Raw genomic sequence first — 26415 nt, forward strand, 5'->3', positions numbered from 1 at the left:
ATGAAAGATCAGTATATATTTAATGAAAACATGACTTCACTGCATGAATCACTAAAAATTGTCCTAGACCAGAGGTCAGCAGATTGCTGCCTGTTTTTGTAAATAAAGTTTTATTGGAACATAGACACTCATTTGTTTAAGTATGGTCTATGGCTGTTTTCATGCATTGGTGGTGGCAGGGCTGAGTAATTGTGATATAGACTGTACAGCCTCCAAAGCCTGACAAAAAACATTGACTGCCCTGTATCTTGATGATAGAGTGAGAGTAGTTGATGGATTCCTTAGAATTTTCTTACAATATGTGAAGTTTCACGGATGGACGTCATGAAGCCATCTTAGCTTCGCCCTTGTGTGTCTCAACATGGAAGTCCCCCGGTGATGCATGCCAGGCCAAGAAATTTGAGTAGACTGCAGAGGTCCATTTATTGTCGTGGAGAGGAACCCGGGTGACCTCACTGTGACTTTGAGATTGCCATCACCCTGTGATCTCCACAGCCAATGACCTCATTCTGTGTGTGGTTTTCATGGTCTTTAAACCTGTGCCATACAACACAGCCACAAGTGACTGCATTTCATTTTAATTAAAGTGAAATAGCCTTAAAAAATCAGTGCTCATAAGCACATGTGACAAAATAGCCCCCATATTGGACAGCACAAATACAGAACATTGTCTTCACGTCGGAAAGTTCTAAACAATAGTGCTTCCCCTAACAATGTGAGAATGTGCTGTACTGCCTGCCCTGCTGGCCGTGTTCTCTCGTTTGTATCTCAGTGTTCTCTTTCTTAGCTGGATCTCTAGGGGAGACCGCCTAACTTGAATTAGGTACACTTATAGCATATTTGGACAGATCACCCTTTTTAAAAATCTAATTGCTAGATAAGTACTTGGTTGATCTGTCCATTGCTGTGGTTTGTTATGGAACTAGGATAGAAAAATTAGCGGCAAGGTCATCTGGTTCAGTATGCAAACCCATTTCTCCACATACCCAGGAAATAGACCTCTGGAGTCTGCTCAGATTCCTTTGCTTGGCATGAGGTTGTCAGGGAGCCTCCATGTTATGCACAAGGGGGTGAAGGTCGGATGGCTTCATGAACCTCACGGGTCTTTTCACATATTGTGGTGGTGGCTGGCATTAAACTGTTCAGCTATGACATGCCCAGGGTGACCTAACCCTTCTATGCCTTAGTTTCCCCCTCCATAAAATGGGGACCATAATGAAGCTTGCTTCATATGGTTGTTGTAAGCATTAGATGAGATGATACATGGAGAGTACTGGAGTACAGAGTTCCATTTGCTTTCCCTTCCAGTTCTGCCCCTAAGACACCTTAGCTAGTCATGGAATTACCCCCTGAGGAAGCAGAAGGGGATAACTTTGACCAAAAGCTCCTTTCCTTTGTTCTGCTGACTCTCATTTAATTTGCCCTCTGATCCTTGCCTGGCCATTTAATCTCTGACAGAAAGAACACCCTGGAAGGAATCACACTTAGCCTGGAACTCAAGCTCAAGGTACTTGACCATTGTACTTCATATTGAAATCAAACTCAGGCCAGCAGTGCTTTTGCATGACCTTGTCTCACTAAAGAGAATTACTTCACTAAGATCTTTTTATTTTTATTTTGTAAGATTTTATTTATTTATTTGACAGAGAGAGAGAGAGAGAAAGAGCACAAGAAGGGGTAGAGGGAAGGGAAAGGGAAGGGGTAGAGGGAAAGGGGTAGAGGTAGAGGGAAAGCAGACGCCCCACTGAGCAGCCCTCCCCGCCCCAACACAGAGCTCAATCCCAGGACCCTGGTTCATGACCTGAGCGGAAGGCAGACGCTTAACCCACTGAACCACCCAAGCACCCCTCCACCAAGATCTTAAATTCTCTCTTTCACATCATTGCTTTGGAGTTATTTCACTTTCGTGGGTTCTGGAAGGCATGGTATAGTTAAGTGATTTAATTATAGGCCGATGACGTAGTGAGTAGGAATGCTGAACCAAAGATTCCCAAAAGGCATGTTTTTCATTGCTTTTCCTCCTCACTTACCTGCCAGTTATCATGCTGGTGGCCTACGGAGGGGGTGGGGGTCGGGGTGTAGGTGGAGCTGGGGGCTGATTTCTGTTAGAGGCATCTGTCCTTGAAATAGAGGTGTTAGCTCCAAATGGGAAGACAGAAAGTGCCTGGACTCAGCCTGAGCTGGAGTCTTCCATATATTTTTGGTTTGATTTCATTTGATCTTTGAAGGAGATAAGACTCTCTAGGTTCTGAAATTATTTAAGAACCTGACCTAGCTGCTACCGAAAGAATCCAGATGTCCCCAAGTGAGAAGCAGAGGGTGGCTGTGGCAGCTCTTCCTCAGCATTTAGGGCCTGCTGCTTTTTGCTTGGGGGAAGGGGGAGGGCATCACAGGTGTCTGTGACAGCTGCCCTTCCCACGCAGACCAGGGAGCAGGGACATCTACATGAAGGAGCCTCCCCCACCCTCCGAGGATATCTCCACACTCCACACTCCACAAGGCTCTGCAGTGTCTGCAGAGTCGGTGCCTCGCCCCACCCACCACACTCCTGCTCTGCAGTCCTGATCTAGCAAAGCCCAGCTCACAACTGGCAGGTTCCCTATTGTGATTTATGGGTCTTAGACACAAAGTCCTTCCTAGTAGCTAGTGTAGTTTATTTTTGGCTCCAGGAAATGTGCCCATGCCCCATGGTGACTGAATATGTTATATATTCATAATTTATATGCCACCTGCAACAGCCAGGGTCCCAGTGGGAAATACAGGGGCCATTTAAATTAGGATAGAAGGAGGAGGGTTTATCTATGAAAGCACCAACTACAAAGATGTGGGCAGGTCTAGGGGAGCTATAAGGGGCAGTAGGGAGCCAGGGTCAGCAGCAGAGCTGTTCGCTGCTTTTCACCATTTGGGCATGGAGGTATTGCTGGAGCCAGAAAGGAGGGTTGAGGAAAGTGAGCACCAGACCAGGAACAGTGACCTGTCAGTTGGCAACACTGACAACCTGAAGCAACTTTGCAGGGAGAGAAACCTCTTTAGTGCTTCTCTCCTCCCAATCCTGCTCTCCTGCAGGAGGTCCTCATGGGTCACACCCACCCAGAGGCCAGAGGACATGAGAGCCTATGGCCTTGATGCAGACAGTATAGCCCCCCTGGGGCAGAGAGCAGCATGCGGAGCTGCAGGGGCAGATGGAATCCATCTGGCACCCCACCACTAGAATTCAAGGAATTCAAGAAAAATAAAACAAAACAGAAAACCCAGAGTGAAAATAAAGGAAGCACATCACATAGAATAAACGAGAGCTGATTCTCTCAGGAACCTGACATGAGATGGTGATGTGGGTATGAATTCTTGTGTTGCACTCTCGCTGCACTTCTAGCAGCGATGGCAAAAGGGGAAACCTAGCGGGCTGTCGAATCCACATGTTGTGTCATCACAAGTCAAAGTGGCAAGGATGGTGAACCGGATTCTCTCCAGGGGCTGCTTCACGTTCCTGTCCCTGGTCTTGGCACAGACGGTTCTAGAGTGTCCTGAAAGAATTCAGATGCTATCTTACTAGTGATTAAGTAAGGGAAGACATGCAGTAATCCTAATCTGGAAATGTTTTTTTTTTTTCAGGTTTCAAGGAGGATTTTCAGATGGATGTTTTTAAGATCCTGGCAGCCATCCTGCATCTGGGCAATGTGCAGGTCACAGCGGTGGGCAACGAGAGGTCCTCAGTTAGCGTAAGACACTGGCTTGTTTTTACCTTCCTGTGTTCAGAGGGTCACCCGTAGGGCATCTCATGGTTACCCTGCTTCTGCATTTTAGCACCAGGCCCACCGGGTCTTCTGGGGAGACCAGTTGTCAGGAGCAAGGAAGCAAAGAGTAAAGTGGCTGGCTTGTAAGAGTAAAAATTCTTCCCCTTGTAACAGTAGAGGAGGGGAAAATACATTCTCTGTGTTTTTCTTTCATTGAGTAAATTTTACTAAGTACTTGCTTTGTGCCAAGCCCTGTTGCAAGCTCTGGAGAAACAGTAGTGAACAAAACCAGACAAGAAGTGCTTCATGGTGCTCATGATCTGGGGGTAGGAGGTGGAGAGGAGGAGACACGAGCACCACTTATGGGCTCTGGCCACTGGTGATGGCCATTAGAAAGGAAAATGAAGCGGAGTCGGGGGAACAGAGGGGCTGTGTCTTTTGTGTAGAGCATTCAGAGAAAGCCTTGCTGGTACAGTGGCGATGGGCAGAGGCCTGATGATGAGAAGGTGAACTGTGCCTGTATTGGGGTGGGGAGAAAACATTCAAAATAGAGGGAATAGCAAGTGCAGAGGCCCTCAAGCAGAAGGTGTTATTTAACAAATAGAAAAAAATGTCAGGTTAGCCAAAGAGGAGTGAGTGAAAGAAAGGGTGATAGATGAGGCCAGAAGATGTGTGGGGGCAAGGAGAGGGTGAGGTCATGTAGGGCCCTCAGGACACTGAATATTTTGAGCAAAAAGGACACCTCCCACCTCCTGACACTTGCCCACATTAGGCACCCATTGTGCTGACTCTGTCTCTCTGGAAATATATTCCCATGTAAATTTGTGACAGATTTTTTTTTTAATTTAATGAACACAGGTTAAGTTTATATGTGTGTCTCTTTGATGGAATCATGGAAAAGTAATCCTCAGTAGGGGCATGTGTTTGGTTCTTCTCATAAATAGCCACGCAAAGAAGAAAATAACACATAGTAAAAAATGCTTCTAAGGAATACCAGATCACCTGACATTTCAAGCTTTATGTATCCCCCCCCCCCCTCTCTCTCTATATATATATGGTCAACTCCCATGACCATAACAAAATACCAAAGGCTGGGTGGCTTCAACAACAGAACTTTATTTTCTCACAGTCCTGGAGGCTGGAAGTTCTAAATCAGGGGAACAGCATGGTTGAGCTCTTGGTGAGGTTTCTCTTCCTGGCTTGCAAACATCCCCCTGCTTGCTGGGCCCTTGCAATAGAGAGAGGGACAGAGAGAGCTCTGGTCTCTTCCTCTCCTTAGAAAGGCATTAATCCCATTGTGAGGGCCCTACCTCATGGCATCATCTAGACCTAATCACCTCCCAAAGGCCCCACTCCAAACACCATCACGTTGGAGGTTAGGGCTTCAACATATAAATTTTGGGAGGAAGTGTTCAGTTCATAGTATAATGATACCTGTTTTCCAGTGCCCAAAGGAAATTCAGTGGGAATGGTAGATAATTTGGTACACTGGTCATTTTCCAGCTCTCTAGAACCTGCAGTTCAGGGAAGAGAAAGAACCAAACAGAGTGGATGGAGGATGTGGGCTTTGGCTCAGTGCTTCAGTCCTGTTGTCCTGTGACCAGGAAGTAATCCTCCTCCCTCTCCTCAAGCACTCACACTAAGCGCCCCCCACCACCACTACCCCCCCCCCCAGCCCCGTGTCCATCCCTCACCCAGTTGGTCAGTTGGCATGAGACTGGGAGTTTCTGGGAGGGGGGACAGTAGGCCTGGATAGGAGCCTGGTGTGCATGTGGTGGTGGTTCTCCCTCTGTGCCTTCTCGATTACCTCCAAGAAACGGGTTTCTGCCTTTGTTCTTCTCAAACTCCATAGACTGAAGGTATGATTTCCACCCAACAAATGCCCTTGCACTGATCTCTGTCCCATGAAGTTTGTTATGAAGGTAGTATTTTGGAGGAGGAGTTAAAAATGATAGACTAAAAATCCTTTGTCTATCAATCTGAGGAGACAAAGTCTCTGAAAAAGAGGTAGAATCTTGAGAGCAAATTACCAGTTCTGTAATGAGTGGTCCTATCTTTGCAACATACATACCATTGATTTGCATCGGAAACTTGAAATATCGAGCAAGCCCAATCTGGCTGAAGTCATTTTTTAAAAAATTGTTGCCCCTTACCCTACCCCCTGCAGCTGCACTTGTAGCTGAATGTTTTGGACTCAGATGGTTTAGTTCCTTCTTAGAAGGAAGAAAACCCATGGCTCTGCCAGTCTGTTCCCCCGTGAAGAGGTCAGGCATCTGAATACAAGCTTTGTGTTCTTGAGATGTTGGTCAGAAGAGGTGTAGGTGAGCAGCAAGGAGGCGGCAGGACTTTTTTTAGATTGTTTGCTCTACTGTAATCTGATGCTTTTTAAGTGCAACCTCATGGCTTTCCCATTGGCTGTGATGGTTTCTACAGATCAGCCTTCCCTGGGAAGTTCCCTTGCCCAAGGGGAACGATCGTGCTCAGTCACAGGGGTCACATCTCCTTGCCATGTGACAAGGACTCCTTGCCCTGCTGGCTCAAGACAGAGAGGAACAGACCTCTCCTTGTCTCTGACCAGTGGGGCAGCTCTCATGCCCCAGCTGGGAGAGACGCAAGATTCACTTTGTGTGGCCAAGAAGTCTTCCACACATTCCTCCTCAGTTGAGAGGCCAGCTCTGTTAAAGGAGCCCCACTGTCAGGTTCTCTGACAATGACATCTAGGTACCTCAGGGCTGGACCACCCACACAAACCCTGACCACACAGGTAGGGACAGGGTGAATGACCATGCTGGCAGGTAGTCCGAGCATGTTACAAAGGGAAGAGCAGAGCCTTGAGGCTGTGTCCACATGCAGAGGAAGGGGAGGGTTGCATCTGTGGCCTTACTCACTGCTGACGTTCTTTGGCCAGAATGAAACCCCAGGTGGGATGCAGTCCAGAACTCCCTGGCATCATCATAGCCATGCCTTGATGCAGGCTCCATGCCGCTGCGGCCCTCCTGCTTTCCTCTGAGGCCTGGTCATTCTCATGCCAGCTCATCCTTGTCTCTGGCACAGGCCTGGATGGATGCCCAGGGGCCCCTGCTGGGTGGGCTGCTGCTGGGTTAGAGGGCCAGACACCCCTAATGGGGCTTGTGCTTGTGTTTGAAGGAGGACGACAGGCACCTGGAGGTGTTCTGTGAGCTCCTGGGCCTGGAGAGGAGCAAAATTGCTCAGTGGCTGTGCAATCGCAAAATCATCACAACCTCCGAGACGGTGGTGAAGCCCATGACCAGGCCCCAGGCCATCAACGCCAGGGACGCACTGGCCAAAAAGATCTACGCTCACCTGTTCGACTTCATTGTGGAGAGAATTAACCAAGCGTTGCAGTTTTCAGGCAAGCAGCACACTTTTATTGGTGTTTTGGACATTTATGGGTAAGATTCTCTTCTGTGAGCCTGTCTTTCCTCATTGAAATGTCAAATGCCCATTATTTTTAGATCATTTTGTTCTGGTTTCTCATTTGTGTTTCACATGATCAGAAAGATGGTGGTGTCTGTGTTTGCACTTGTGGATGTTAAGTTCCGTCCCCTGGGCTACAGTGTGCTTATGTAGAGCAGGTTACATAGATGCTGAACTAACAGTGACCTGCACCAAGAGGCTTCTGTGCTGGGTGGTCCCCACGCACTTTCTGCCTCTCAAGCAGAGGGGAAACAACCAAGGCTTACACGCAGAAGTGTGTTGGCCATTGCTCAGCTGGTGGTAGAGCCCATGTCTGGTTCTCTGTGGAGGCCTCATGAGGGGGTGGAGCCCTGACACAACTCTCCCATTTCAAAGGGGCCAAACGACAGCCCTAGACATCCTGTGCCCTGCCTGTGCTCACAGGGTCAGAGGTGGGCGCAAAGCCAGGGCTCTGACAGCCAGCTTTGCACACCAGAATCCTCTTCCATTCTCGGACCCCAGCCCTTCTCCAGCTGGCATAATACCATTGAGGACAAAGTTCTCACCACACTGGAGTTGCTCTTCCTCCTCTTTGCCTGGTCCTCCTTTTTCTAAATCCAAGGCCACATGTGTGCCCAAGATGCTTATAGCATCCCCAGATGGCATGAGTGAGGGCAGGCCAGCGTGGAGGCAGGCTCTGAGGCTTCTTGGTGCTCAGGCTTTTGTTTGTCAACAGCTGCCTTCAGATGCTCAATGCTTCACCCCTCCCAGGACCAGTCCTGGTTTCTCAGGCAGATCATTCCATTCAAGGTGTCCCCCTCAGCCTGGAATATGTTCCCTCCCACCCGGTGAGCAGTAGGCCAACCCCTCCTCCCCATTCAAAGGGGAGAGCCCCCACAGCAGATGGGCCATGATGATGCTGTTGAACTTTTACCCAGGTGCAGAGAATCAGCTTTCCCATAGCTGTGTAATGTGAGACAGTGCCTCAAGGGAGGTACTTTGTTTAATTTAGATTCTGAGTTAATACATGTGACTCCCAATTAATAGCGTATGTCAACAGTTCTAAAATATTGGGGTATGTTACTGGGATAGTCTAGTAAATGATTTACCTTGTCTTGTGCTACAAAGAGGATTTGAGGAGCCAGTGAGAATCTAAGTAGACTTTTAAAAAGAAATAGTCTTTTTAAACAATGGTCTCTATTATTGGTAGAGTTATGTGATTGCTATAGTATTCTGTTCTTTTCTGTGTTTTTAAATGTCTTAAAAATAAATAGTCCTCTAAGGATATATTATTCCATTCAGTCAACACCTATTTAAGTGCCAGACATGTGATGGGTGGGATTGATAAACAGAATAGGCATATGGCCCATGTCTTTTTGGGACTTAAATTTTAGTGGAGAAAGCCGGCAGGCAATTAAGAGATTGGGATGGTTCTTGTGATGGGAATAAGCAAAGAGCAGATGGATGTGCCAGAGATAACGGGGGCCAGGGGAGAGAGGAGGCAGCTGAGTACACGCAGTGAGTGAGGAGTCAGGCAGGCAGGAGTCAGATCCATGAAGCCTGGAGGCCAATGGGATAAGGAATTCGAAGTTTTGGTTAAGTGAGCAAACCTGAGACAGTAACTAAATTTATAAGAACATGCTTAGAGTAGATCTTAAATTAAAATTTTAAAATTAAAATCCTCTTCAAAAACTCTAAAGGTAGAGTGCTTGCTGCCATGTCGGAACTAACGGCCCCTCTAAAAGAATGAGGTCCTTCCTGAGTAACAGTGCTGCTGCTGCCTGGGCCGAACCCTTTCAGGCCTCTCCCCATCTGGCATGCTCCTGTGGATCAGCCCCGGCTCACGCACACCAGGCAGCTTTTGAGAGAACTGGGCTCAGTTGGACCTGGAAATACAGCAGCCTCAAAGGAGAAGTTCCGAGCACTGAAAGTGATGACAGGCAAAGCTGTGAGCCTTGAGGTTTCGGCTCAGAACAACATGAAGCCTTGTGGTTCCCCAGCCAGTCGGCGTCTACGTGCCGTGCACCCAGAGTGAGCAAGGCCCAGGGCTGGGGGTCAGGACCCGGAGAGGGAGTGCTGCGGCACCACTGTGTGGCCCCAAGAAAGTCACAAGACCTCTCCAAACCTCGTTTCTGCCTCTGTAAGCTGGGGCCCCTCGTGCAGGGTTATGATGAACTTCAAATGGAAAAAATTGTGAAGGCATCTTAAGAACCATAAGCATCATTCACATATGAAGTGTTGTAATAGCGAATGTGCTTCTGGCATTTTAGGTCCAAGATTTAGGTCCTTCCGTGGGTTTTGAACTTTAGATCTGAGGGCCTGTTTTTGGAAGGAGTGTATGTAAGAGGACAAGAAAATAATTGATATTTGATATTCCACCCCTGCTCTAGAAAGCCTCCCCTTTGGCCCTGGCTGTGGGCTGTGGAGCACCACGAGGCCCTCTGGACTCACCCCCAGCCCGGGCTATGTGGGTTCTACTCGCTTTGAGTCACCCTGGAGCTGTCTAGAGCACCATCCAGGTCCTTAACCCACTCAGAAATTCCTACCTGAGCCAATCTGGGTTAGTCAAGTGGGATTCCCAGGGAACCTGTGGTTGGAGCCAGCAGGAACCACTCACGATCAGAGCCATTAAGAACCAAGGCTTTGGAGACCCCAGAGCTGGGGTCAAATTGCTTGTCTGGCACCACTTGCTGCTGTTGGCCTCTGGCCCTCAGGTGTGACGAGGGGTCCCGGCTGGTCCTGCACCCTGGGGCGCGTCAGGGTTAAGTGAGGTGGCCGAGCACCAACCCCGATACCTGCAGCGCTCAGCTTCCTCCTGGCAGGAGCGTTCACCTGGCTGGGAGACAGCCCACACCAGGTTACAGAGTGAGAGAGTTCACGCGCCAGTTCATTCCCAGCTTCCCTTGGGGGTCGGGCGGTCTCACAGCCAGCCCAGTGCTAGTCCTGGTCACGGCCAGGAGCTGAGCGACAGCGGCCCCGGGGGACAGCCCTGCTTGTGGCCACGCACAGCTCAGGGCAGCGCTGCCTCCACCTGCTTCCTGTTTCTCTCACCGCCTGCCTCCTCCCAGGCCCTGGGTTTGCAACTCTAGAGACAAGTATTAAAAGTCTGAAAATAGACGCCACGCGGCTGCTGTGCTGTAGGCTCTTTACTGACCTTGCCCTTGTCTTCCAAACCCTGAAGCCAGGCCGTGGGGAGGCAGAGCTGTGCGGCCCCTCACTCAGCAGAGTGGGGAACAGCGGCCTTGTCCCCCCCCCGCCCAAGCATAGGTGCTGGGGGCAGGCAGGTTCTCCGCTGAGTCCGGCACTCCCTGACCTCAGGCATGCTTCGTGACCTCTCGCAGCCTTAGCTCCTCATCCACAAAGAGAGTAATTGTTTGTGGGCGCTGTTATGTGAAGCAAACGATACAGCCCACTGTGACCAGCCTGTCATGAGGCCGCCTCAGGGTAGGTGTTTTGTACACACCAGATTCCTTCCAGAGGCCGCCTGGAAAAAGATGATTTATAAACTGCCAGGATATTAAAACCAGAAGCTATGAAGCATAGTTAAAACTTGCAGAAAACAACCAACTTTTAAACTATGAAGTTTGTCAAAAAATGCTTATCTGTAAACAAATGTATGTGCCCTGCACGGATGTTTTAACTTGTTCAAACCATATTTCAGTTTTGAAACCTTTGACGTGAACAGCTTTGAACAGTTTTGCATCAATTACGCTAATGAGAAGCTGCAGCAGCAGTTTAACCTGGTAGGTGACTCTTCCGCCTTCTTGAAACTTGGTTCTCAGCCCTGCGTGTGCACCACGGCCTCTCCTCAGAGGAGCCCCACGCTGGGTCACTGCACCACCTTGTGGCCCTGTCTTGAAATCACACCTTCCCAGCCTATTCCATCCTGTTCTAGCCGCCTGGCCCGATTCTCAGCCGAGTCCACCACCTGCCTGCACCTGCTCACAGACCCTCTGAGCAGCCGGACCAAATGATGGAGTTTCCTGAAGGCCCCAGGGCCTTGCAAGCCTCTTTATGTTTGCACCTGCTCCCCTCTGTGCCATAACCCACTGGCTCCTGTCCTTTCCCCATCCCTTCTTCTTGATCTGGCAAATTCCTGCTCATCTGTTGATATTAAGCTTCTCTCAAACAATTCCTGAAGAAAAAATAGTATGACATCGTGGAGAGCATGGACTTTTGCTCAAAGAGAACTGGCTTTGACTCTCTGCTCTCCCACCTTCTTCTGAGACCTCAGGCTCAAAACCTCAGTTTCTTCTTTTGGAAAAACAAGTCACTGGTATCCGCCTGCCTAATATTGTTATGAGGAGTAGACCTAACATTGAATCATAGTCAGTAAGTGTCTCTTTTCTTTCCTTTTCCGCACTTTAGAATTAATCCATGTATAACATTAAATTTCACCCCATTGCAAATTTATGTTTTGTTAGCATTCTCAAGGATTCCCTGGAAGTTTAGCATTTCATAACTACAAGTAAAGCTTATTCCAGGTAGATATGCTGCATGACTCACCTGAAGTCACCCCACCATCCTTTGCATTCCCCTCCGCCCCCATCACTACTCTGCTCTCTCTGGCTTGTATAAGAGTCATGTTTCTCAACCTCCTATTGGGCTTCTGTGGTGGCACAGGGATCTTCTGTGGGAGGCTTTCTCCTTGCTACCCCTTCTCTCCCCACCACCTGCAGTTAGGATGAGCCCAAGCCAGTCCTCTGGGGAGCCTCCCTGGCACCCTTATGGCCTGAACTAGTCATGAACAAAGTTGTCCACGTGTTGGCTTCTGACACTGGCCTCACAGCCAGCATTCTCAGGCAGGCTGGCTCCCACCCAGCCCTAGAGGCTGCATCTGTCTTGGAAAGCGGCAGTGCTGTGAACAGGGAGGGGTTGCAGGACCACCCTGAGTGGGCTCCGTGTTGGAGGCAACAGGATGTGGGGTCCCACTCAGACCAGGTGGGAGGATCATGTCAGGAACTCTGCAGCATCCATCATGGGTATCTGCACCTCAAAGTCTTCCCTAAACATTACAAACCAGTCAGGTATCTGTGTTTTCCAAATGCTCACGCCCTGGACTTTGGAAGCACACTTTAATGTTCTGTTTTATTTACTCTATTAATTTCTGGATTTCCAGCATGTCTTTAAACTTGAACAAGAAGAATACATGAAGGAAGATATCCCTTGGACACTGATAGATTTTTATGACAATCAACCAGTTATTGACCTGATTGAAGCAAAAATGGGTATTTTGGAACTACTGGATGAAGAATGCTTGGTAACTTAAATTTTTTTTTTTGTTGTTCAATTTCTGCCTAGTAACAGAGGAGAATATTACAAACTGGATTTGTGTGTGTGTGTGTGTGTGTGTGTGTGTGTGTGTATGTGTGAATTCCTGACATGTTACCCAATTGATGATGTTAATGTTGGGATAGCAGTCCATAGCAGGAACCCCAGAGGGCCAGCTGAGCTTCCCACCCTCTTCATGTGTAGCCCACCTTTAGGTACTGTGCACAGCATCTCAGGTCATGTCCAGCAAGGAGAAGCCCTTTGAGGCTGTCCAAGGCGTATGTAGAATGGAAGTGAAAATAGCAGGTAACCTCATACCACTTGTTAATGACTAACAAGAATTGAGTTTTCTTTTATTTCCTCTTTCTTGTGAGTCATCCACTGGAAGGTGTAGCTGAAAAATCAGTATCATACAATTTAAGAGAAGAGGTCTCTAGTTCTCCTGTTATTATCTCCCTCTAGAAAGAGCCACCTTTACAGTGGGCCAGCCTAGCAGTGTCCCTCATGGGGTCATGGGGTCACAGGGACAAATAATCCCCAGGAAAGTATTTGTTTTTTTGGTTTGAAGATTGTAATTTGGGGTGTTTTGTGTAAGTGATGACTCAGTGAATTGGTTTCTACTCTAGAAACCAATATGGCACTGTATGTTCACTAAAATTTAAATTAAAAGAAATAAATTATCCCCAAACTTGGTGGTTTAACATAAAAATAAATAAATATTTTTTAAAGATTGTATTATGATGTTTAAACATAGGTTTAGTTTCCTATTCCAGAGATTTATTTCTTTAAAAAAAAAAGTAAAAAAAAAAAGTCATAATGTTGAAGACTAACAGGCCTTTCTCCCTGAAATTCTCAATTCTACACTTTTTCTCACAGATTATCCTTTCTGGTACTGCCCGTGTTTCAGCCCCTGGAGTGATACAAGATTAAAGGGCTGGCAGCAGGGCTAAGCATTCTGGAATGATCTAGTGAGGGCAGGGTGCACAGGCCAAGGCAGCCTCTAGGAAATACTTGTACCTCCTCTACACAGATGTTCGCTAGGTGATCACTATCGCAGAGCAGCATGCAGGAGTCATTTGGACACAATGGGGTATTCATCCGGGGCTGAATATCACCGATCGCTTCCATATCACCAGTATGAAGAACAAGTTTTGCAACTAGCTTTGTTTGAGGAAGTGGTTATTCAATAGGCTGTAAAATGAAAAAAAAAAATGCTATTTTCCTGAGACGGAGGCGAGGTGGGGAGCACTACATTTAGGTTATTCGCCTTTCCCCCCATCCAACTGAGAACAGAACTCACATTCATGTAATGGAATCTATGCTATTTTTTCCCCTAAACCTTTTAGACTTCTTTGGGAAGAAATAATAGGAATACTGCCACTTTGCAAAAATAAATTTCTTCACTCTTGAGTCACTCTATGTCCATTTCCCTCTAGTTTATAACATTTTGTTCTACTAAAAGGGCATCAATATGTCTGTTTAAATGACACTCTAAAGACTGTTAGGATCAAGGACAGATGTGTGCCTTGAGCTGCTCTATAGAAAGGAGCCGCAGATGTAAGCAGCTCACCCTGAGGCATCAGTTCACCTTGGTTTGTCAGAATTAGAACTTTTCTGTGCCTCTATTAATCTCTCATCTCTACTTTTCTTCCCTACTATTTGGTTTGCTTTTCTCTTGCAGTTACCACAAGGAACTGATGAAAACTGGCTTCAAAAGCTATATAATAATTTTGTCAACAAGAACTCTTTGTTCGAAAAACCCAGAATGTCAAATACATCCTTTATCATCCAGCACTTTGCTGACAAGGTACAGTGAGGGTCTGGAGCAGTGCTGTCTTCCCTGGAGCTGGTGTGGTTTCCTAGGTGCAGCTAGAAGCCAGGGACTTCTCTGGCCAGATTCAAGCACACTTGGCACATAGCTGTGATGAAGGATATGTGTGCATGTGTTTAACAGTTTTTAATTTGTTTTTATTGCAAAATATGAATTTCAGCTGTACTGCTTTAAAGATAAGTCTGCTGCTAGTAGACCTCATTTCTGATTTTGGCTTTACTGTGATTTCATTAGTGTCTTATCAGTTTTTTTCCTCTATGAAATTGTCCTCAAAACAGCATAATTGTTTTCTATAATGAAAGCTGTATCTTTTTTTGAAGTTTTCTATCTTTATTACATTGCAGTATATGTTTTGCAGTGGTAACATAGGCTGGCCCAAGATGTTGCTTTTTCTAGGTGATCTTTATTTTCTTCTTTATAGATCTATTCTTTATGAAACATGTGACTTTAATAAAAAGAAGAAGTTCTTTAAAAATTACATTACAGAAAGCTTAGGAAAGAGGGAAAAAAGAAAAATCACCATCACCACTTGCCATAAACATATGTCTCATTTTATTTTCCTTCCCTAAGAAACTCCTGCCCTTAGCAGTTGGGTGTCACCATAGGGGCCTGGTCAGTGCCTTGGGATCATGGGAACAGTGCTAGTGCTGGGAGTCAGAGTATTCATTGTGACTGAGATGGCAGGGGAGGGGACAACAAGCTAGAAATTCTGTGATGAACTTTGTAGACTAGAGGAGCACTGTAAAAACCTGGTAGCATTATTGATTCCTGCAAAGATGCATATGAAGTGAATGATAATATCTGAGGTTATATTTTCTAGTTGTTGTCTTTTGCAATTCCACAGCTGGGATCCTATGGGGGAAAGCAGGGGAAAAAAGGTATCAGACTTTCCCATACACATATGGGATTTACTTCGAGACCCTCTTCATGGTACTTGGTTTCTTCACATTTAATTCTCTCACCCCTGGCACTTCTAAGAAGAACCTCTTCAAAGCAGCATTTTGGGTAGACTGCAGGTTGGTAGGGAGAAACCACACGCACTGTAAGATTAACTTAGGTTCTCAATTTACTTAGCCAGGGAAATACAATGATTTTGAAAGTGAGATGGCTATGCTTAGATGCAACAAGTCAGCGCATTTTCCCGCAGCCCCAAGAGCTCCCAAGAGAGGCACCTGTGACTGTGCCCACAGATGGTCTCCCTGGATCAGGCCAGGTCTACATTATTATATCTTTGCCCTTTTAAACCAGGGGCTCACATCACTAGCCTGGAAGAATTTATACAGCAATCCAAGGTCTTCATTCACCAGGGAGTGTTTACACACAGCCAGTGTTCCTGGTTCTTAACTCAAACTCTGCACAGCAAGGACCCTTCCTCACTTAGGGGAACAAAACAAAGTACTTGCCCATGGGTCTGTGAGCACTCTCTCTGCCTCCAGATTCCAGAATCCTCTAAAAGCCTGTTGATGAACAGTCATTAAAATTTTATTTTAGATGTGTTTTCTAACCTATGAAAAATATATATCACATAATAAACTATGTAACCCAGAGGCATAAACTTTTGGAGTTTGAATATTTAAGCAACTACCCTGGATATGTTGTTTGAGGGGTTCAAGAAGCCTCATGGATCAGAAAGGGTTGTGTGGAGTTTTTCGAAGCCAAATTCAAGCAGTGCAAACATTTACCCACTATACTTGATTCTAAGGGCTTCGGTGGCCCTTGAACACTCTGTGATCAAATGGTCAGATATTCTTTCTACCATATTAATGCTATTTAGGGAAATATTTCTGTTTGAACCCAAAGGACAACACTGAGGTCTTTTCCTCCTCCTGATGGCTTCAAAGGCAGAGTGAACCCCAAGCCAGTTCTTAGACTTATGTGTGTATTGACTGCACACATCACAGGGAATGACCGGTCACCTGTGGCTAGAGGGAACCCATAGGTGAATACCGAGTGATCAGTGGCTAGTGAAAAATCCAGGATTGGGAAAGCCTAGCTCTTTCCATCAGATGACATATTGCCAGCTTTGAAAGTTTTTTTTTTTTTTTTTTTTTTTTTTATTTATTTATGTATAATAGTCACAAAGAGAGAGAGGCAGAGACACAGGCAGAGAGAGAAGCAGGCTCCATGCACCGGGAGCCCGACGTGGGATTCGATCCCAGGTCTCCAGGATCGCGCCCTGAGCCGAAGGCAGGCGCTAAACCGCTGCGCCACCCAGGGATCCCCTGAAAGTTTTATATAAATGATTTTCTGTAAAAAACAGAAACTGAATCTCTTTTTAGAAGATTGCCTTTTTAGCCCCTTCATTAGTCATTGTTGAAAAAGAAAAAGAGAAAAACTATGATATTTAGATGCTGTTTGCTTTTCTTCTTTGGAAATAATTAAATCCTTTCTCTACATAGGTAGAATATAAATGTGAAGGTTTCCTTGAAAAGAACAGAGATACCGTCTATGACATGTTGGTTGAAACCCTGAGAGCAAGCAAGGTTGGTAAGGTCCCTAAGAGGTAATTAATGTTATTCCTTATGTAACTTGACACGGACCTAGATGTTCATCAGGAAAGAGTAAGAAAAAAAAAAAAGAGAGAGAGAAAAAAAAAAAGAAGGAAAAAAAGGAAAAAAAAAGAGAAAAAAAAGGAGAAAAAAAAAAGGAAAGAGTAAGAAGTATGTGGGCGTGTGTACTGTCTTACAGTGGCAACCTGTAGCTCAGACGTAGAAAAATAACTGTTTTGGAATTGGGACTAAAATATGTATCAAGCTTTTGAAAGCATCCAAATAATTATTCATTAGCTACAAAATCAGAAATCAAATGTGTACAAAATCAGAAATCAAATGTATGGATACCAGAAAGGAACGATAGCTAATATATAACCAGTTAAAGAGCCACAGTTCACATTTGATTCATTCATCCACAGATATTTATGGAGCACCTACCATGTGCCATCACTGGTCCTAGATTCCTGATGCAGCAGTGAACAAGGCAGTCAGGGTTCCTGCCCTCGTGGAGCTCACATTCTAGAGGGAGTAACATACCCTAACCACATAAGTGGCAATGGCAGGTAGTACTAAGCACATAAAAGAAACCAGGGCAACACAAGGAGAGGGTGACCTGGGGAAAAGGGTGCTGGTTCTGATGTGCAAGCTCCCTGAATCCACAGTTCTTTATGAGAAGTAGTGTCACCAAATGAATAACTTCTGGATTTTTCTTTTCTTCTTCGAACATTTCCTTATTAGCATTTGAAAATAAGAATATTCCATACGTGGGACGCCTGGGTGGCTCAGCAGTTTAGCAAGTGCCTTGGGCCCAGGGCGTGATCCTGGAGTCCCAGGATCGAGTCCCACATCAGGCTCCCTGCATGGAGCCTGCTTCTCCCTCTGACTGTGTCTTTGCCTCTCTCTCTCTCTCTCTCTCTCTCTCTCTCTCTGTGTGTGTGTCTCTCATGAATAGATGATAGATAGGTAGATAGGTAGATAGATAGATAGATAATCTTTAAAAAAGAATATTCCATACACGAGCCTTCATTTTGTAAATATTTGGTTAGATTGTACTTATTTTTCTTTTTTGTGTGTGTGTTTTTAAAGATTTTATTTATCTATTCATGAGAAAAACACACACACAGAGAGAGAGAGGCAGAGACATAGGCAGAGAGAGATGCAGGCTCCATGCAGGGAGCCTGATATGGGACTTGATCCCGGGTCTCCAGGATCACGCCCTGGACTGAAGGCGGTGCTAAACCGTTGAGCCACCAGGATTGCCCTATTTTTCTTTTTCTTTAAAAGATCCTGATCCTAAAAAAAAAAAAAAAAAAAAAAAAGATCCTGATCCTTTGTTGATACTCAAGTATTTTGCCAATTTCCCATATAAGCATGAGCATTTCTACTAACAGTCATAAATAAGTCATAAGCATGACAACTTCAGTTATTAAAACCAATTTATGTTAGAGAATTCAATGTGGAAGTGGCCTGCATCTTGTGTACAAAATTAGTTGATTTAATTCACCAATTGCTTACTCGTCCCCAAGCATACCCTGGGGTCCAGTCTAGAAGATGGATGCAGATCACATGAAAGCACAGATGGGTCTCTGCTCAGCACAAAGGTTCTCAGAGGTGTGGGACATTCAGATCCACTGGTTTCACAGCCAGACATACAAGGATTCATTAGACAGGGATTTTCCCCCCACAGGAGATTGTCAGTGTCAGATTTAAAGGAAAAAAAAAATGAATTTAACTCTAAGCAGATAAGACATTTAAAGAAGTAATTGATGCATGATAGAAAGTAATGAGTATCTTAGAAGACACTCACAAGTAAAGGATTTTTTCACTTAGAAGAAATCGAAATTAATTTAAGTTGGGCACAACGTTTTTTTACTTTTTTTTTTTTAACCTTAATCTAAGCAAGTGCCAGAGATGGAGCTAGAAAATATTTTTTTTAGATTATTTATTTATTTATTCATGATAGTCACAGAGAGAGGAGAGAGAGGCAGAGACACAGGCAGAGGGAGAAGCAGGCTCCATGCGGGGAGCCCAACGTGGGACTCCATCCCGTGTCTCCAGGATCACACCGTAGGCTGGAGGCAGGCGCTAAACCGCTGAGCCACCCAGGGATCCCCTAGAAAATATTTTAATAGAACATTGAATGATGGGTGGAGTTCGGATGTGCAGGGATGAAAATGTGAGGTAGGAGGGAGGAGATTCCTGGTGTAGAAACAGCATACAGACCCAGGTACCCACATAGACATTTGCACAGATTTACCCTCTGTTCATATTCCTGGAAAGAAGACATGTGTCATCCGGAGAAAGGACAGTCCCCTTCTGGGATTCAGATTTGGCTGTAGAGATTGGTTGAGACTGCTGACCTCATCTTACCTGGGGTTGTAGTGGCCATTTACGTGGTTTGATAACTGTGAGTGAACACCTTTGGACATTAGAATCCTCTCTGTTCTTTCCAGTTTCATCTCTGTGCCAACTTTTTTCGAGAAAATCCGGTTCCTCCTTCCCCTTTTGGTTCAGCGATCACAGTTAAATCTGCAAAGCCACTTATCAAGCCAAACAACAAGCAGTTCCGGACCACAGTGGGGAGCAAGGTACCCAGAAAGTATCTGAGGGTGAGGGGGCCTGGGGCCCAGGCCAGACCACCCCCGGGAGCCAGGCCACAGTAGTGCCCATCTTCCAGGCCTGGACATGGGCACTGAGCTGCTTCACATCCAGTACATATGGAAGTACAAAGAAAGGCCACAGCTCATCATCATCATGCCTCAGCCTTCAATGTTACATGCACCTGAGCAAACCACATGTTTGCTAAGTTCCCTGCTATTTGGGATAATTGGATATAGGATATGCTAATAATCACAGTCATGGATTGAAATCTTTCATAATAGATGTTGAGACATGAAGTTAACTTTTCTTCTTCTTAATTTACCAATGTTAGGCCTTCCTTTTTTTTTTTTTTTTTGGCCTCGATCTAAGCATCAAATTTCAACGTGACATCTGTTCTCTGACCTTGTTTCCTAGTTCCGCGGCTCTCTGTACTTGCTCATGGAAACCCTCAATGCAACCACACCCCACTATGTCCGATGCATCAAGCCAAACGATGAGAAATTACCCTTTGAGTAAGTGTTCCTATGCAGTAGAGGGAAAACACCAAGGAGGTCATTTCTGTCACAATGTTGGAGAATTTGCTTATAATTCTCTTGCACTTCACTGTTTCTGGGTTTTTTAATGATTCAGAGCAACCCCATCCTTTACATAAACTGTTAGCCAGCACAACCCCTCTAAGGAGGCTAAACCAGCTTGTCTCCAGGATGAAGCAAATGGGCTAGCTCTGAAAGAATAGTCTGCAACTAAGGTTTGTGCAACTGAGAAAGCCAGAGAATTTCCTAAGTTATAAGAATAATTTGTGTATAGCATGGTGACTATAGTTAATAACACTCTGTTGTGTGTTTGAAAGTTACTAAGAGAGTAGACCCTAAAGGTCCTCATCACAAGAAAGAAACTGTTGTAACTATGTATGGTGATGGGTGTGATCCAGACTTACTGTGATTGTTTCACAATATACACAAGTACTGCGTCACTGTGTTGTACACCTCAAGCTACTATGATCCTGCCTTTCGATGATAACTCAGTAAGAAAGAAAATGTGTTTTTTTAAAGGAAGGTGGTAGAGGAACAGAGGTTTCACCCTCAAATACAGCATGAGACGAGACTTGCTCTCCGGGGCCCCAGGAAAGCCCCCAGACTAGGAGTGGGCGTTGCAGTGTCTTTGAGCTGGCTAGAGCTGAGAGGGGTCTGAGGGGTGTGCACCGTCCCTGGAGGTGGCGAATATGTGTGGGGGTGCCCACCAGGGGCTCAGACCTCAGCCAGGGGGTGTCCCATAAAGGTGATTCTAGCATCAGATGGGCACTAGGACGAGGCAGGCGGGAACGTTTCTTCCGCTCTGGGTGTCATGCGAAGCTGACATGCATCAGCTTGTCACCGAAGGCCATTCCCCGCAAACTCTTCTCCCTGCTTCTGCTCTCTGAATCTGTCCTTTCCCCACCACTTCAGTCAGCTTCCCGAACTCTCGCAGAGCTGCTGTTCTCATCTCCCCTGCAACAGGTGTCCATGGAGTAGCTGCTGGGTGCCCGGTGTGGGGGTCCCAGAGGCGGACCCCACTCCCCTGGGGCGCACAGTCCTGGCGGCTCTGCTGCGCTGCTCATGGGCATGTTTGTCTGTCACGATGGCTAACACGCATCCTAACACACATCTTCTTTCAGGTTCGACTCCAAAAGGATTGTTCAGCAGCTGCGAGCCTGTGGCGTTCTAGAAACGATTCGCATTAGCGCGCAGAGCTACCCTTCCAGGTTCGCTGTCACTCCTTGCTTTGGGGCGGGGGAACTTCCCAACTTCAGGCCTGCTGAGAACCAAGGGAGCAGCTGCCAGACTTTTTGTTAGATACTTGCATAAGATGCCCCCAAGATTTTTCCCACTGTGCTGAGGGCGACTGGCGGAGGTGTGAGGGATAGGGGCCCCCCTCCGACCACCCCATCCCCCATTTCCACTGCCAGTGACTGTCTCCAGCTGCCTCCCCACTGCTCCTGGGAGAGGGAGCTGAAGGGGGGGACAGCACAATTGGTGAGGCGAGTGTTAGCAGAAATACTGCACGGGGAACACACAGGTGTACTCAGGGTGAGGTCAAAGGTCAGCACCATCACCCCACCAACTCCACCCCACCCCCACCCCATCAGCAGTGGGATCCACAGACAGGCCACACTTCCTCACTGCCACGCCGCCTCAGATCCTGTTTGACTTTACAGGTGGACATACATCGAATTCTACAGTCGCTACGGTGTGCTCATGACCAAACAGGAGCTTTCATTTGGTGATAAAAAGGAAGTGTGCAAAGTGGTTTTACACAGGCTCATCCAGGTCAGTCTTGCTCAGCTCTTCGAATGACGGGCTCTTATGAAGATGCCCATCTTTCAAATATGTTTCCCTACCTGCCTGTCTCAGGAAGTATTGCCATGAATGCCAAAGAAGAAAGAAAATATGCCCCAAACATTTGTGTGCTGAGATCAGAGCAGACACACTCATGGGCGTACCATCTTCTGAGAGTAGGCGTCACCATAAGGGACCCAGACTCAAGCCCTGACCTCCACTACAGTCCTCCTCTCATATGTTGTCTTCCCACGATCTAAGGAGCTTTGATGGGCCTGGCTTAGAGCACCTGGTCAACTGACATGTCTCTACCCCAGGGGGGTCCCAGACAGGGCACTCTGTGTGGATTTGGGTCATTGCTGCAGCAATGAGTTATGATCAGAAGGAAGTGGGGATGGTGGTACCATGGCCAGAAAAGGTGGTGAAGACAAACTGAAATGAAGACAGAAGCCAGGCCTTTCTAGGGTCTACTCTAATTGTAGAAACCACACATTAGAAGCTGAAGCTCCCCAGTGGCCCAACTAAGAATCACCAAGCATGCCCACACCCCTGTCACCTCACAGACAGATCCCTGGACCTCAAGTCCATTTCTTCCCCCAGTGGCTTTAAACAGACATGCTAAAAAATAAATTTTGGGGTCATGATCAGAATTTTTCTGCTTTATGTCAAGGAACAGATGTGTCAAAATAACAATGTTTTGGCGTCTTTGAATCTCTAAGCATATTTTCCAAATACTATAGAAACTCTGAAAGATTTTATTTCTGATTCTCTCATTTTTCTCTTCCAGGATTCTAATCAATACCAGTTTGGTAAAACCAAAATTTTCTTCAGAGCAGGACAAGTGGCCTATTTAGAGAAACTCCGACTGGATAAGCTCAGGCAGAGTTGTGTTGTGATACAAAAGCACATCCGTGGCTGGCTCCAGAGAAAAAAGTTCCTCCGAGAAAGACAAGCTGCCCTGACTATTCAGCAGTACTTCCGGGGCCAGCAAACTGTGAGGTATGCTGGAGCCAAGAAGGGGCAGAAGCGGTGAGGCTCTCTTGACCTCTCACCTCAGGGGGAGGGGCTTGTCAAGGACTAACGGACTTTGTCCTTGAGAGCCACAGGTGTGTGTGTGTGGGTGCCCTCCCATGGTGGCCAGGAGCCTGGAGATGAGAAGGTCATGTCCTTAGGGCGGGTAGTGCTGACTCTGCCTCCCATTCAATGGCAGAGATGACACTTAGGACCCTGAAGAGAGGAAGCTCCCATCTAGGTTTTGCTGAAGAAAGTCAGAGCCTCAGTGAGACCAGGTAGAGGGACTGGGCCGCTTTTCTGTGAGAACCTAAAATGCCTAAGACAATCAGGGTCCTGGTGAAGCCCTAAGTTAAGACACCATGGGTAGCCACTGGCCAGCCTACCTGCAGATCGTGGGCTGGGGAGTTGGGGGGCAGGCCACACCTGAGGGGATCCCTGGCAAGGGTCTGCAAACAAGCACAGAGCACCTCCCAAGGGGATGGCTGAGTGGAGGGCAATCCTACCCCTCACTGAGTGCCCCCAAGAGGCTATGCTGGGCTGGCCAGTGAGACAGTATGCTCCGCGGACAGCACCGTGTGCTAGTGTGTGTCTGCACTGCCTCCTCCTTGGCATGCTGTGAGGATAGCTGAGAAGGCAGCTGTGTAAGGCTCAGGCTGTATCACTGAACCTGACCTCTTCCTGAGCTTGAGGCCTAACCTCCAGCAACATCTGGGCTTCTTTATGCCTTCATCTCAGCATGCTCCAAACTGGGCCCGCCATTCCACCCCAGGGGACCATCATACCATATCCGCAGCCAGTCTTGGCCTCCCATGCCCTGGGCCAGTCAACAGCAGCAGTCTCCAGGGCAGGAAAACCCAGGGCTATCATCCTGCCCAACTCATGCCCCCTTTCTTTTTGGGAATTGCCATGACCTGACAGTTCTACCCCTGCTTGCCTCTTGTGTCTGTCCCATCATTCCATTCCCACCCCCCTGCCCTAGATTAGGCCTCCACCAGTGCTTGCCTCATGGTCCCATAGCACAGCCTCCCCCTGCTGCCTGTCTTCCTAAAGCAGGCAGGGCCTGGTGGAGCCACTTGCCCTCAATGCCTCCAGTGACCCCTGTTTCCTACACTTAGTCTTTGACAGTGTTCAAGGCCCTCCATGGCCTAGTTGCATTCGTAGGAATGGAAGGTCTGGGAAGACCGGAACCCTTTCTTACACCATAGTTGGCATTCACTAAATATATTTTTAAAATAACAAATGGTCTCTATTTTTCTAACCTCACTAATTTTTTTCATGTGTCTTATATTCTGACAGTTACAGACAAATTCTCTTTTTCTGAATATTTCAGGCATTGTTAACCCTCTGTATGTTCGCTGGTCCTCAACTTGAAATGTCTTTTCCAACCTTCCACTGTTTACAGAAATTCCACTTTTCCGCCAAGGGCCGGCTCACAAGCAGAATGATAGTTCTCTAAGACCTCTCTCACAGATCTTTTAGTAGTTATTTTATTTTTCCTCTTATCCCACCTGGCCATTTATAAGTCTGTCTGCTATGTGAAGTTGTTAACGCTGAAGGTAAGAACTTCATCTTCACCTCCAGTCCTTTAGATAGGACTTGACAAGCCTTTTCTGTAGGAGCTGAATATTTGGGCTTTGGGGGCCTTGCAGTTTCCCACAGGCATTCAACTCTGCTGTTATAAGCCATGCGTATTGTCCAAATACTAGGTGTAGCCGTGTCCCTATAACGCTGGACAACACAGGTGGAAGGCTGGAAGGTCCCCAGGTAGTTTGCCAACCCCTGATCTAGAGCCTCTGGCGTGATTTCCCACAAGGCTGAATGAGCAAATGCAATGCCAAAGCCCAGTTTTGTTTTCACATATGTGAGTGACGGTGGATTGATCGCCCTGGATGTGAAGAGTGTGTCAGCTGCCATGTTGTTCCCCTGGGCTGGAGCAGATCCACGTTCAGATCAGGGTGAAAAGGAGAGGTGATGAGAATGACTTCCAGTGGGCGTTAGAGTCCATCGGTTTAGAGTTTAATGGGTAGATTTGCAAAACATTTGAATATTCCTCAGTGAAAAGGAAAAATGCTGTGCAAGCTCATCACTGTGCCCTAGAAGTCAGTGCTCTGTGGGTAACAGATTGACTCTGCACCCTTTATAACCAAGGAAAGCTGTTACGGCCACAGCCTTGAAAGAAGCATGGGCAGCCATAATCATCCAGAAGTACTGCCGTGGGTATCTCGTCCGCAATTTGTACCAGCTGATTCGCGTGGCCACCATCACCATCCAGGCCTACACCCGAGGACTCCTAGCAAGGAGGAGGTATCGAAAGGTATGGCCGAGACCCCACACTTTCTTAGGCACGGGTTCCCCAGGGCTCCCCAGGTTATTTTTCACCAGTCACGGTGAACTCATTGGTTTTCTGCATGGAGACCTTCGTAGACAGCAAGGAGACCTGTCTGTTCATATATGTCCGCCACAAGTAGGTTTGGTTATTATTTCAAAGCTCTAGGTATAGTGGGACTCTGGGGGTTGATTACATGAAATTTGTATTTTACGCCGTGAGAATATTTTGGTAGTTGAATCTCTCAACGTTGGAGGAGTTGATGAGAGAAACAATTGGAAAGCCAATGTGCATTTCATAAAATCTTGTTTTGAAGATGCTGGAGGAACACAAGGCAGTGATCCTTCAGAAATATGCACGAGCGTGGCTGGCCAGACGCAGATTCCAGAGTATCCGAAGATTCGTGCTCAACATTCAGCTTACTTACAGGGTCCAGCGTTTGCAGAAAAAGCTAGAAGATCAGGTAGGTGTTCCTTTTTTTTTTTTTTTAATTTATTTATTTATGATAGTCACAGAGAGAGAGAGAGAGAGAGACAGAGACACAGGCAGAGGGAGAAGCAGGCTCCATGCACCGGGAGTCCGATGTGGGATTCGATCCCGGGTCTCCAGGATCGTGCCCTGGGCCAAAGGCAGGCACTAAACCACTGCGCCACCCAGGGATCCCCAGGTAGGTGTTCCTAATGCATCTCTCATATGTACTTTTTCTAACAGATGTTTTTTGTCCTGGGCCAATTCCTTAGCGAATGGGCTTAAGATTTATGCCTGTATTAGGAGGTTCAAATAGTTTACCTGGACCACTTGATCTAGAAGGCAGAAGTACACTGTAAAGGGCTACCACATGTTGTTGTATAGGTTGTACACTGCACAAGGGCAGCTGCCCAAGAGTATAGGTGGGGCTGAAATCCAGCCATGTTTGCTTTGGCCAAACCACGCGTCCTGGTACAAAGCTGGCCTGCCTTGAGGCAGGGGTGCCTTTTCCTCATCTGCACAAAGATGTCTGCATGCCACGCCAGGCTCCCTCAGGGCTGTGTGCTCAGAGGAGTTGTTACTTTCTAATTTGCCCAACAGTCTATATGGTCTAACTGCAGCCCTGCCAGTCTTGGGGAGAGGGCTCATACTGTTCCCACTGGTAGGAAACAAAATCTACATACTCTTAGCCGGTGGGGAAGGACTAAATGCAGTGCCCAGATCTCTAAAACTCATTCCTGGGCCTGTCCCAAATAATACCAAGATTCTCCCAGGGTAAGCTTGAATCAGCCACAAGTGGTGATACAGGAGTCCTTAGTAAGTGGACAAATGTGCAAAAAATCGCTGCAGGTTTTGATGCAGTTTCTCCTTTATTGTGCTCTTGAGTGACAGGCCTGCATGTTACGTGGCTTGTGCAAAACAGCACCGAAAAACTTCCGTGAGAGCT

The 26415-nt window shown here is 46.7% G+C and overlaps 1 protein-coding gene across 2 annotated transcripts in view; it reads left to right on the plus strand.

Annotated features, from left to right (window-relative positions):
• Positions 1-26415, plus strand: part of MYO5C (myosin VC) — a 94229-nt gene that overhangs the window by 26491 nt on the left and 41323 nt on the right. For both annotated transcript variants that reach the window (XM_041745482.1, XM_041745483.1), the window contains exons 9-21: positions 3613-3719; positions 6882-7147; positions 10813-10894; positions 12271-12411; positions 14104-14229; positions 16653-16736; positions 19199-19333; positions 19761-19858; positions 21001-21087; positions 21541-21652; positions 22449-22660; positions 24824-24989; positions 25318-25464. In XM_041745482.1, the coding sequence (XP_041601416.1) occupies positions 3613-3719; positions 6882-7147; positions 10813-10894; positions 12271-12411; positions 14104-14229; positions 16653-16736; positions 19199-19333; positions 19761-19858; positions 21001-21087; positions 21541-21652; positions 22449-22660; positions 24824-24989; positions 25318-25464 (1763 nt within the window). The remainder of the gene's footprint in view (positions 1-3612; positions 3720-6881; positions 7148-10812; positions 10895-12270; positions 12412-14103; positions 14230-16652; positions 16737-19198; positions 19334-19760; positions 19859-21000; positions 21088-21540; positions 21653-22448; positions 22661-24823; positions 24990-25317; positions 25465-26415) is intronic.

Source organism: Vulpes lagopus, chromosome 2, assembly GCF_018345385.1.
Source record: "Vulpes lagopus strain Blue_001 chromosome 2, ASM1834538v1, whole genome shotgun sequence".
In the NCBI taxonomy this organism is placed as follows: Eukaryota; Metazoa; Chordata; class Mammalia; order Carnivora; family Canidae; genus Vulpes; species Vulpes lagopus.